The sequence below is a fragment of the Chaetura pelagica genome, unplaced genomic scaffold (assembly GCF_000747805.2).
Source record: "Chaetura pelagica isolate M959 unplaced genomic scaffold, ChaPel_1.0 scaffold171, whole genome shotgun sequence".
Lineage (NCBI taxonomy): Eukaryota > Metazoa > Chordata > Aves > Apodiformes > Apodidae > Chaetura > Chaetura pelagica.
In genome coordinates this window covers 1,336,140-1,347,945 of record NW_009952066.1, presented here as the reverse complement: position 1 = coordinate 1,347,945, position 11,806 = coordinate 1,336,140, and the positions used below count along the sequence as shown (strand labels likewise).

At 44.9% G+C, this 11,806-nt stretch overlaps 1 protein-coding gene across 1 annotated transcript in view; it reads left to right on the top strand.

The window, feature by feature from the left end:
• The first annotated feature begins 4,465 nt into the window (after positions 1–4,465).
• Positions 4,466–11,806, top strand: part of LOC104395355 (GDNF-inducible zinc finger protein 1-like) — a 7,830-nt gene continuing 489 nt past the window's right edge. The window contains exons 1-5 of the mRNA XM_010005048.1: positions 4,466–5,553; positions 6,656–7,585; positions 9,610–9,704; positions 9,938–10,105; positions 10,607–10,764. Coding sequence (XP_010003350.1) covers positions 4,466–5,553; positions 6,656–7,585; positions 9,610–9,704; positions 9,938–10,105; positions 10,607–10,764 — 2,439 coding nt within the window. The remainder of the gene's footprint in view (positions 5,554–6,655; positions 7,586–9,609; positions 9,705–9,937; positions 10,106–10,606; positions 10,765–11,806) is intronic.

The following is an 11,806-nucleotide window of genomic DNA, read 5'->3' as shown; positions in this document are numbered from 1 at the left end:
AAGGAAGAATTTCCTCCTCACTTCTCTGAAGAGAAACACAAGATCAAATTGAAAAGGCTTGGGCCAAATCAAACAACCAAAGACAATGTGTGCTTTTCAAAATACAGGGCATATTTCTTTGAAATAACAGATTTTTAGAGGTATACAATTCAATTTATTTGATCTGTTGGGTTTTTTATTTTTTGCCTCTATATACTTGGGTGTGTCCCTTCACTCTGGCCCACAAAAATTGCTAGGTAGATAGGAACAGTGGAAATCCAAGAAGCAATGATGTTTTAGAAATCCTTATCATCCTTCCTACGAGAGTCTTCATTTACTGCGTTAATTATTCTGAATTAGAGAGCTGCTATTGACTGTGTAATTGTATCAAATTTTTTTTAATTGTGCTATAGCAGAGAGCAAATAGAAATCCCTTCTTGGAGACTGAAGGCTGCTGTTAGGCTTTATTTTTGAGAACAGCTGTACTTATTCCAGTGACCTTATCAAGAACTGCAACTGAATTGAAGTATGTTTTTCTTTTGCAGTGGTTCTGTTAGATTAATTATGTTTTCATTATATCTTGCATATGGCTTGGACACGTGCATCCTTTGCTGGGTTAAAAACTGGTTGGTGAATGGAGCTGTATCCAGTTGGCATCCAGTGACCAGAGATCAGTACTGGGCCCAGTCCTATTCAATATCTTTCTTAATGACCTGGATGAAGGCATAGAATCTAAATTTGCAGATGACACCAAGTTGGGAGCTGGGGGAGAGTGTTGATCTGCTGGAGGTTAGGAAGACGCTGCAGAGGGACCTGGACAGGCTGGGTTGATGGGCTGAGGCCAAAGGGATGATTTTTAACAAGACCAAGTGCAGGGTCCTCCTCTTTGGCCACAATAAACCCAGGCAGCACTACAGGCTGGGGGAAGAGTGGCTGGAGAGCTGCCCAGCAGGAAGGCACCTGGGAGTACTGGTTGACAGCTGGTTAAACATGAGCCAGCAGTGTGCCCAGGTGGCCAATGGCATCCTGGCTTGTATCAGGAATAGTGTGGCCAGCAGGAGTAGGGATGGGCCCCTCACTTCCAGAAAGATACTGAGGTGCTGGAGCAGGGCCAGAGGAGAGCAGCAAGGCTGGTGAAGGGGCTGGAGGGAAAGTCTTACAAAGAGAGGCTGAGGGAGCTTGGGTGGTTTAGCCTGGAGAAGAGGAGACTCAGGGGGGACCTTATCACCCTCTTCAACTACCTGAACAGAGGTTGTCGTCAGGTGAGGGTTGGGCTCTTCTCTTGGGCAACTATCGACAAGACAAGAGGGCATGAAGCTACACCAGGGGAGGTTTAGGTTGGATATTACGAGCACTTCCTCACAGAGAGGGTGATTGGAATGGACTGCCCAGGGAAGTGGTGGAGTCACCATCCTTGGAGGTGTTTAAGGAAAGACTGGATGTGGCACTTAGTGCCATCGTCTAACCAATGTGGTGGTGTTAGGCCATAGATTGGACTTAGTGACCTCAGGGGTGTTTTTCAGCTTCAGTAATTCAGTGTGATTCTGTGATTACCAGGCAGAGTACAAATAAGTTACAAACACGTAAAATGCAGTATGTGGAAAAAATGCTGTTTTCATTTAAAGCTTCTTGTTGAAGTCAGTGTTTTGGAGACAAGCAGCTTGCTGCTTTCAAAAGTACCTTCAGGGTACAGCAGAATGTGGTGTGTTAGGGCTGTTAACCTCTAACCAGCTTCCTTTTTGCTCGCTCCTTTGGTAAGTGGGAACGAGTTCGTGATCCACAGTGATCTCTTTCTCCTAGTGGGCTGTGAACCCATTCTGTGAACCAGGGTGCCTGGTGTTCATTAACAGAGTCATGAAGTTAAACCTATTAATAATGTTATCAGTACTTTTCCTATTTGATTATTGGTTATTTCAAGCTAACATTAACAAGCCATTAGAATAAAATATGTCCTGTTTGATGCAGTAACTGGATTATTTGCTGCAACATTTGTCATCCTCCTTTCAGTTGCTGGGGGTGTGAATTCCTCAAGAATCTTCTCGTGTCATTAAGGGTTAATGAAGCATAAAGAGTAAGGAGAAAATAGCTTTTTGTACCTACTGGGGATAAGAAGCTGCTTCCTTACCCCCAAAATGAAAGGAAAATACTTTGAAGTCTTCTATCACCTGAACTTTTTTTTATTTTGGGAAGGGGGAAACCTTACATATTCTTTTATATTCCTGAAACATTGTGTTCGACTCTCAGCATCATGAAACTGTAAAACATGAAAACAAACTATATTCAACACCACTTCGGAGAACTAAAGGTCAATGGTCTTTCCGAATGGTAACAAAAAATACAAAACAATGCTAACTGAAGGGGAAAAAAAGTGAGAATTGGTTAATTTGTGTCATTTTTCATTGGAAACACATTTCAGTGAACCATTTCTGGGCTGATTTAATCTAGAACCAGCTGAACGAAAGAGCTGATGTTGGAACGGACCTCTCCGTTTGGCTTAGTATCAGATTTTAGAGCTCACATGGGAGCGTGTATCAAGAATTTATCACAGATGGGGATCTTAAAAGGGGAAGGAGGAAATTAGCACATGCTCTGCTCATTGATTTCTTGAAGTGCTACTGATCAGTGAGCGTTGAAGGCGTGGGATCAGTTCTGTGCAGAAACGAAGAAGGATATCCTGTTGGAGAACGTTAAGAAGAGCAAGCCAGGTGGAAGCTTTTGTGAATTTGTGGGCTGAATTTGGTATTAAACCCCGGATCTGCACTTCTTCCCACAGCCTGCAAGTGTGCTGTGGGAGCTGTTAGGGTTGTGTCTCCACATTGCTGGTGAGCACTGGTAGGGAATAGCTGGCAGACATGGGATTGGCTGTGTTTTAAAGATGCGTGTTGGCCAGGATTTGTAAGGCAAAGACTGTGATAATTATTGAATGTTTATTGGAGTCTGGATGGGTTTTTTTCTGATAGGATTTTGACTATGCTATTTTGTATACCACCTCTCTTCAATCTGCAGCTTTTTGGGATGTTTCAACGCATGCTTTTTTTGTCTTTTTCTTCTGGCTACTTTCCCTGAGTATTTTTACTGTAGTGATATTGTTGTTTTCTTTTCTCTGAGTATCAAACACCTCTGAACTTGTGAGTTGTGAGGAGGTTCTGCACCAGCTAGGTAAGAAGGCTGAAATCCCAAGCAGTCCTGTTGACTGGGGTGGAGTTCATCCAGCACACAGGATCAACCCCCCAGTTAAGTACAAATATTGGCAGTTCTGCATAACTCAAATTTACTGACAGTTTCTAGGATAAAACTTGCCCATTTCCTGCAAATGTCACTGCACACGTTCAGTGGCACTTAATGGGGTCATTAGAAAAATAAGTTTAAGCCTTTAAATGCAGTTTTTAAAACAATATTTGAGGTGTCGCAGGTGTTGAATGACTCAGGCCTTGCAGGTTAGAAGATTATTATCCTCTACAGCACTTGCTGTAGCAGATTGTAATAGGAAGAGCATTCTCAAAGTTATCTCTTCAGCTTGCTGTTCAAACCTATTCACTCTGGGCAATGCATTGTGTTTGACTTCCTGGTGCTTTCTATTGAAGACACATTTGTCTTCTTAATCAGACATTTCATATCTGCCAGGAGTGTATTTAATATAATGTCAAACAGAATTTAGATGAGAAGTGAAAGTATGGTTTGGTGTCGTTTTCTGCCAGCCATTATTACTCTGAGAGGGAAGCACAGCAAGCCAAGCTTCAATGGAGCCTTGAAGTAAATGACAGACTTATTCCTCTGTTTATTTTGGCCTAATGTTCTTCCTTTGGTTATAAAACTGTTGTAAGCATGTGCTGAATAACAGATGTTTTAAAACGATGCTAGGTCAGGCATATTGGCTTAGAGGCACAGACCAGAGCACCTAAAGGCCTCTGTGAGGTTGACAGTGTCTTTCTGCTTTACGAGCCCAGGTAAAGGACACCTCTTGTTTCAGGGGTGTGCAGGTGGCACTGTGGGTTGAGGCAGGAAAGCCACAGAGTTCTTGGGCATCAGATTGACTGTAATCACAATTCGTATCTTTCTCTGTTGAGCTGGGGGGGAAATGCAGATTGTTCTTTCTGAAAATGTCAACAAACTTGGGATCCCTTTGTTGGTTGAAATGGAAACATTTTTTCAAATAAAACACTATTGCCTCCTCAGAAAATGTGATCTTTGGATACATAGTTTGCCCCCGTATGTTATGTAAGTGGCCAGAGATGATAGAAGGAGAGCAAGAATTCAAACGTTTGTCTGTTTTTCTGGCAGGATGGAGAAAAAGAAAATTCTAATGAAATCCAAGGTTGCTGCTCCTAACCTCCTGAGGGCACTGCATTCTCTGTACCAGTTTGGTCACCTCTGTGATGTGACAGTACACACACAACATCTTGGCATTCAGGAGGAGTTTCTGGTTCACAAAGCTGTCTTGGCAGCTTCCAGCAATTATTTTAAGGGGCTTTTCCTGCATGATGAGATGTTGGACACCAAGAATTGCACAGTGACTCTGCAAGACATTTACAAGGAAGAGTTCACCTCCTTTCTAGAGTTTGTTTACACGGCAGAAGTGGAGATTGAAGCAGAAAAACTGCAGCGGATGAAAGAAATAGCTGAAAGGCTTGAATGCAAGGATTTGCTGGACATATGTGAAGAAGTGAAAGCCGAGGGCAGGAAGGGGTTGGATTTAAGCCTTCATCTGAAAGGTCAGCTGTGTGAAAACGGTGGGCCACAGTGGACACACATCCAGAAAGAGGAGAACCACAAACTGAGTGACTCTTCCCAAGTTGTGGCAGTACCTGTGCAGAGGAAACTTTGGGAGAGGCAAAAACATAAAAAGTTGCTTGCTAGCTACAAACTCACTGAAGGCAAATCAGCAAGCCTGGAGCGGGAGGGCACTACTTTTCCACAACTAAAACCCAGCACAGCAAAGCTACTGAAATGTGACAAGACAGATCCTGGAAGCAGGCTTGGCATGGAAAACGATAACAGTCCTCTTCTCCTAAGTCAGACTGAGTCAAATGAAGCCTGTGTGGTAATTGGGAACACGCTGCCTGAGCGGTGGGAAGATGAGAACAGTTTAATTTCCAACTTTGCCCATAAAGCAGCACATAGGAAATCCCAGCAGCATGTGGCCAAAGTCTTGCCACAGATTGCGTGCGAGAAGTGCAACGAGTCATTCCGTGTCCTCAAGCAGTACCGGGCGCACATGGAGCTGAAGCACAACGTGAACCTGACTGTCGAGCACAGCTGCAAGGCCTGTGAGCAGCTCTTCTCCACTCACCAGCACCTCCAGCAGCATCGCCTCACTGCTCACCCTGAGCAGCAGGGATTCTTCTGCATGTTCTGTGACAAGAGGTTTAAGCGCCAGAAGGACATACGCAACCATATCCGCAGGGTGCACGAGAAGAAGCGGGATCCCCAGGCCTGCCCCTACTGCGATAAGTTCATCAGTTCCAAGTGCGGCCTGAAGGTCCACATACGAACCCACACTGGAGAGAAGCCTTACAAATGCCAGTGCTGCCCCGCCAGCTTTGCTCAGAGGTCTGCCTACAATACTCATGTCAGGTACAGCATTCTCGGGGAGGGGGGTGTCCATTCGTGCCCAGGAAAACGTGTTTTCTCTCTAGGCACCAGGATAAAAGAATTCCTGAAGACCTTGCTATGTTAGTTACAGAATTCCTTGGATTTGATTGGAAGTGTGTTCAAATTGTCACAGATTTTTTCCATTGACCTCATCAAGCTCTCAACCTGGATTACTGGAGTGAAGTCTCCCAGATTTGGAATTTAGTCAAACGTTTCCCGTTGAATCAAAGGGACTTGTGCAACCAGATTTGTTAGGTGATGTTGGAAGCCCCAGATCTGGGGGTTTAAACAGGAGCCTGAAAAGAATCAGCATCCGTTCAGAATGCACAAGAAAATGCCTATTTCATAAATGTCAGAGCAGCGTGGTGCCGGTTGGTATGGTTTTCATTGGCTAAGTTATCCTGCTTGCTGTTTTTCCGGGTAGCATGAGCTTCCACATAGGTAGATTAAGCACTGCCTGGCTGAAAAGAACGTGTTGAAATGACACAGTCATTTCCAGAGCTGCAAAAGCCACTGTATGTGTCAGGTGTCTCTGAACCCTGCCTGTGTGGTGCAGGTGGTTTTCTTCCATTTTAAAAAATGTCAGAATTCATTTGTAGTTCAGTAAAGCAGAAAAAAAACCTCACAGATGTGTCACAAGTGCAGTGACATAGCATGTTCCATACAGCAAGCAGTGATGTGTAGTTACCTGCTGCAGCTGGTGGCTTACAAAAGGGTCTGCTTTGTTTTTCCATATTGGTGTTTAATCTATATTTCCCTTGTTTTAAGCCCGTATTTTCATACCCTGATCACCGTGGCCTTGGAGGAAAATTTGCAGTGTCCCCTATGTTAACAGTCAGATGGTGAATATGAGTGCCTGAGAGGCACCATCCTTGATGAACTGAGACCTTTTAATTTTCTTGAATTAACTGGTACAACTTCACATACAATTTCCCTGTTCCCCACTCTCCAAACCTGCTGTTAATTTCTTAAAGGGTGTGAAGAACAATTAGAAGGAAACAAGTCTTCCTCCAAGGCGAACATGTCTGAACTGAAACAATTAAAGCTATTGAAGTTGTACTCTGTTGTTTGTTTGTTTTAACAGAAAAATCCATGAGTCTGGGCAAGAGAGGAAACTTCTGCCTGTCTATTGGATGGTGGTTCCACCGGCACATAGACCAAACACAGCACGTTGTGACAAAGACCCTGACAGAGGGACGTGGGATGGGATGTCAGAGGCTGAAGGACAGAAGCGTGCGAGGCATGAGGAGACTGGGAATTGTGAGGAAGGATCCAGGAGTTCAGCTGCTACCCAAACAGACTGTAGCAACGGGCAAGAAGAACGGAAGCGGAATTATGAGGAAGGTAAAGCAAGAAGTGAAAAAACAGGTGAAGAAGGGAATGAAGATGAAGGTGAAATAAGCGTGAAGGGTGAGGAGGAGGTAGATGATGAAATGGGGTATTCTGAAGTTGAAGACAGTAGAGATAAGGAGGAGGCCTGTACTGAGGAAGATGATGAGTACTCTAATGAGAAGGATGGTGAAGAACATGAATCAGATGAAGAGTTTAAAATTAAGAAGGTAAATAAAAGTGGGGTGAATAAGAAATCTGCCTATTTAATAAGATGCGATAAGTGTAACGAGCAGTTTGTTTCCCGGAAAAAGTATGTGGATCACTGCAGGGATGTCCACCAGTGCTTGCCTGGCAAGGTCTATCAGTGTGACATCTGCAGCAAGTCATTTGCTAGCTACAACAGCTGGAAGGAGCACCGAGCCTGTGTCCACACTGAAGAGAGGCAATTTGCCTGCACTCTCTGCAACGCCACTTTTAAAAGAAAGAGGGACGTGAGGACGCATTACATGCGGAAGCACGAAGGCAGAGTCAAACGGCCTCTCTGCTCTGTCTGCGGGAAGATCCTTAGCTCCCGGACAGCGTTGGTCTTCCACATGCGGACGCATACGGGAGAAAAACCTTACGAATGTGGCATTTGTCATTCCAAATTTGCTCAGCCATCACAGCTTAAGATCCATACCAGGTCAGCCTGCAGTACTGCTGCTTCCCTTACCGCTCCCTGCATGCTCAGCATACTTATTTTTCCTCTTCTGACTTCCCTGGTCTGAATCATTCTCCTTGCATGGCCAGGGACACTGCGATATAATTTGTTCTGTAGGATCTGTGATTAATTTTTCTACGTAAAGGCTTTGTCTGCAACTGGTCATTTCTTCACTTTGGGTAGGGATTTTGAAAGAGATACCCTAGCCAATCTTGTAAGCAAGAGAGAGTCACTGGAGACAGTCTTCAAAATAAGATGGTAGTCTTGACCCATGAGAGGTAGCACAGGCTGAGGAGTTAGTCACGGACCTCAGAGACCTGAACTCTGCTCACTCTTTGTCACTCTGAGAAAGTCACTTAGTGTGGGATTTCATTTCTTGTGTGCAACAGAAAAGCTGGATTTCTCATCTGGGCTGCCTCTGTAGTCACTGGGGCCAGGCTGGATGAATACTTCATGGCTGGCATCCATGTTAAAAGTGTCCTCTCCCAGGAGAGGGTGAATCATCCCATGGAATTTCCCATCTTTCTCCAAAAGAGGGGGCCTAGCAGATAGCTTATGAGAGGAGATTAACTGTTGGCTAAACCCTCCAACAGTGAGAGAAATCCCATTACTAGAGACTGTGGAGTCATACAATTGGGAGAGTAGCTTGCTTCTGCCTCCCAAGTGCCCTTACAGGGATTAAAAAAATTCTGAGACATACTGATCCAGGATCAGCAAAACATCTGACTTGTCAAGATAACCTCAGCTGAAAGGCAGCAGAGCTGCTCTGCAAAAATGCGGTGTGCCTGCAACAAAACAATGATTCATGAGGTTTGTGTTGGGTAACTTGGCTGCCTCATATTTGCAGCATTTTGCATGACACCTCAAAATTACACAAGTTTTTGCACATCCTACTATTTGGGTTGGAACAGGGGAAGTCAGTATGCTGTTAAGAGCAAACGTTAGGCCCAGACTTCCTCTGATTTGAACAAGTTTCAATTCAGACATCCAGCATGCATTCAGAAACACTACTTGCCCAGCGTTCCTTAGTGCCTTTTGTCTTAAAAATGGGAATATACTGACAGTTAAAGCTTGGAGGCCATGAGGACATGAGAAAGGGGCACTGCAGCAGCCAAGAATGTGGCCCTCCGTGTCCCAAGAAATCTGCTGGGGACAATCTGGATGTACTTTCAGTCTCTAGCACAGCAGCCGCCTGTCTTCTCTGCTTTCTCCCTTCCAGTGCTTATGCTATGAGCTGGAGCTTGGGAAAGAAAGGTGGGTTTTGTGTGGCCTCAGAGTGAGGAAAAGGTAACCCTTAAATGGGAATTTTTTCACCTTAGTGTAACACCAGTACTGGCAGATGCTCCATTTCCTGAGTGAGCAGAGTGTACTTCTTCCCACTTAAGTATGAAGTATGAGGCCACACCTGGAGTGTTGCATCCAATTTTGGGCACCTCAGTTCAGGAGGGATATCGAGGTGCTGGAGCAAGGACAGAGGAGGGCAACGAAGCTGGTGAAGGGCCTAGAGAATCAATCTGGTGAAGAACGCTTGAAGGAGCTGGGAATGTTTAGTTTGAGGAAGAGGAGGCTGAGGGGAGACCTCATCAGTCTCTACAACTACCTGAAAGGTCATTGTAGAGAGGTTGGTGCTGGTCTCTTCTCACAGGGAATTAGTGACAGAACAAGAGGGAAGGGCTTCAGGCTGCAACAGGGGAGGTTTAGACTGGACTTTAGGAACATTTTTTTCACAGAAAGAGTGGTTAGACACTGGAATGGGCTGCCCAGGGAGCTGGCTGGATCCAAATCCATCCCTGGATTTGGATGTGGTGTTGGTGGATATGGTTTAGGGGAGAAATTTGTAGAGTAGGGACAATGGTTGGACTTGGTGATCCCAAGGGTCTTTTCCAACCGGAATGGTTCTAGGATTCTAAGTATGCTGCCTGTAGGATGTAGAATGTCATTTCAAACACCTGGAGAATGCACTAAAAGAGCTAATTTATTAATGATTTCCGCTCGGCTCCGTTTAGGTCCCACACAGGGGAAAAGCCATATATTTGTGAGGACTGCGGGGCTTGCTTTGCTGATAAAGGCAAACTCACTGGCCACAAAAGGACCCACACGGGTAGGTGTTCAATACTTCTGTTCCTCCTGTCGCCTCCCTTTTTACTCCTGGGAATTACCGGTTGGACTTTGAAGAAGGTGCATCCCCCTCCCCTTTTTTTTTTCCTAACTGGTGGAAGAGACTTGCAGTCCCAGTAAAGAGCTACTAGGAATAGAAAGACCTTGGAAAACCAACTTTGAGGCAGAAAATTCTGCTATGAAAGAACTCAAGAGTTTCTTTCTCTCTTTCCTCAGGAGAGCGCCTTTTTAAATGCGATGTGTGTGGAAAACATTTAGCCACCAATGAGTACTTAAAATGCCACAAGCGGTGCCACATGGGTGCCAAGCCCTACAAGTGCCAGGTGTGTGGGAAGACATTTGGCCTGAGAGCCTCACTAGCCCAGCACAGCAACGTCCATGCAGGTAACACGGCAAACTCATCCAGGCTGGGAAAAGAAACAGCGCTGGAAGCTTGAGTCTGAAAGACTTTCCAGTTTGGGTGGTGATGTTTTATTCCAGAACCACTTCCATAAGCTCTTTGAATTGGGTCATGAGGGGAAGCCAAGGTTCTTGTTCATCCTGGCTTGTTAAACAGGGCATGATATCATTGTGTACCATATCAGTTTGTGCTTGCCCAGAAGCTGGAGGCCTGTTTATGCTGATGAAGGACGTTGGAACAGAGAGCAGCTGTGGTTCCTGCTCTTCCCCTTCCAAGATCAGAGAGCTGTTCTCTGGCTTTTCCAAGAAACACGGCAAGAAAGATTTATCATCTTAAAAACCAAGGCCTCAAGAGCATCTCTGCTACATACACCATGTTCTCAATACTGAGCGTTTAAAACTTCTTCAAGCCGTTTGTCTTCTGAAATCAAGGCCAAAAAGAACCTGCCTCCTAACTCTGCTTCCCGGTTTTGTCTTGTTTTCCAGAGAGGCGGCCCTATTTCTGCGAGCAGTGTGGGAAGACCTTCACCCAGCAGGGCGCGCTCCGCCGCCACCAGCGCATCCACACCGGGGAGAAGCCCTACAAGTGCAGAGCTTGTGAGAGGACCTTCACCGACATGTCCACCCTGCGCAGACACGTGTCGGTACGCTGCCCCTCATCTGTGGGGATCCTAAACTACCGAGAGAAGTTTCTTGCCTTAACGAGGGTTCACGGTGATCAACATGAGGGTTTAGGGATTGGTTTTCCATCTATACACAGCTTTTAAAAATACGTTTCTGGACCGTGCAGGGCTTTCCTCCAGCAGCACAGCAGCTCCCACTAGTGGCTGCTGAGCCAGTCATCTCCCAACTAGTTGTTCTGTTGTCTTCAAAATCTCAGTTCAGTGGTTATTTAAAATGCTTACTAGTGATGGAATCACTTTCTTGAAAATGGCGTGGTACCCCATTCTGTACACTGCGGGCTCCAAAGTCTTTTAGGCCCCAAAGACCTTAACGTGATGGTTTAGAATGTCTTCCTGTTGCAGATGAATCTGATTTTAGACGTTTCCAGCATTGTGATGTGCTGGAAAACAGATTTCTGAGCTTAGCTGCTTCAGAGACCTTCAGGTCCTTGAGCTGACTGCTGAGACAGAACTTTTTTTTTTCCCAGTTACAAGTTTTTAGGTTAATGTTTGCCTGCATGTTATAATTCTGGCTTCTTTTGGAAGTGTTCATGACAGCAGAGCCAGAAAATCAAAGCAGAACTGGTAAACCAGGCTTGTTCTTGTGCTCCAGAGCTCAGCTTTAGTGTCTTGTCTATCATAGAGCTAACCCTGATACTGTTCAACTTTGCTCTGGGTTAAACCTTCAGTTATTGAAGTTGTTCATATCTGAGAAAAATCTCAGCTATATTTGTTGTTCCACCCCCCCCTCATGACAGCAGAGCCAGAAAATCAAAGCAGAACTGGTAAACCAGGCTTGTTCTTGTGCTCCAGAGCTCAGCTTTAGTGTCTTGTCTATCATAGAGCTAACCCTGATACTGTTCAACTTTGCTCTGGGTTAAACCTTCAGTTATTGAAGTTGTTCATATCTGAGAAAAATCTCAGCTATATTTGTTGTTCCACCCCCCCCCACACACACTTTTTTTCTTTTTTTTTTTTTTTTTTTTTTTTTTTTTGTTTCTTTATCGCAACGCTCACTGGAGAA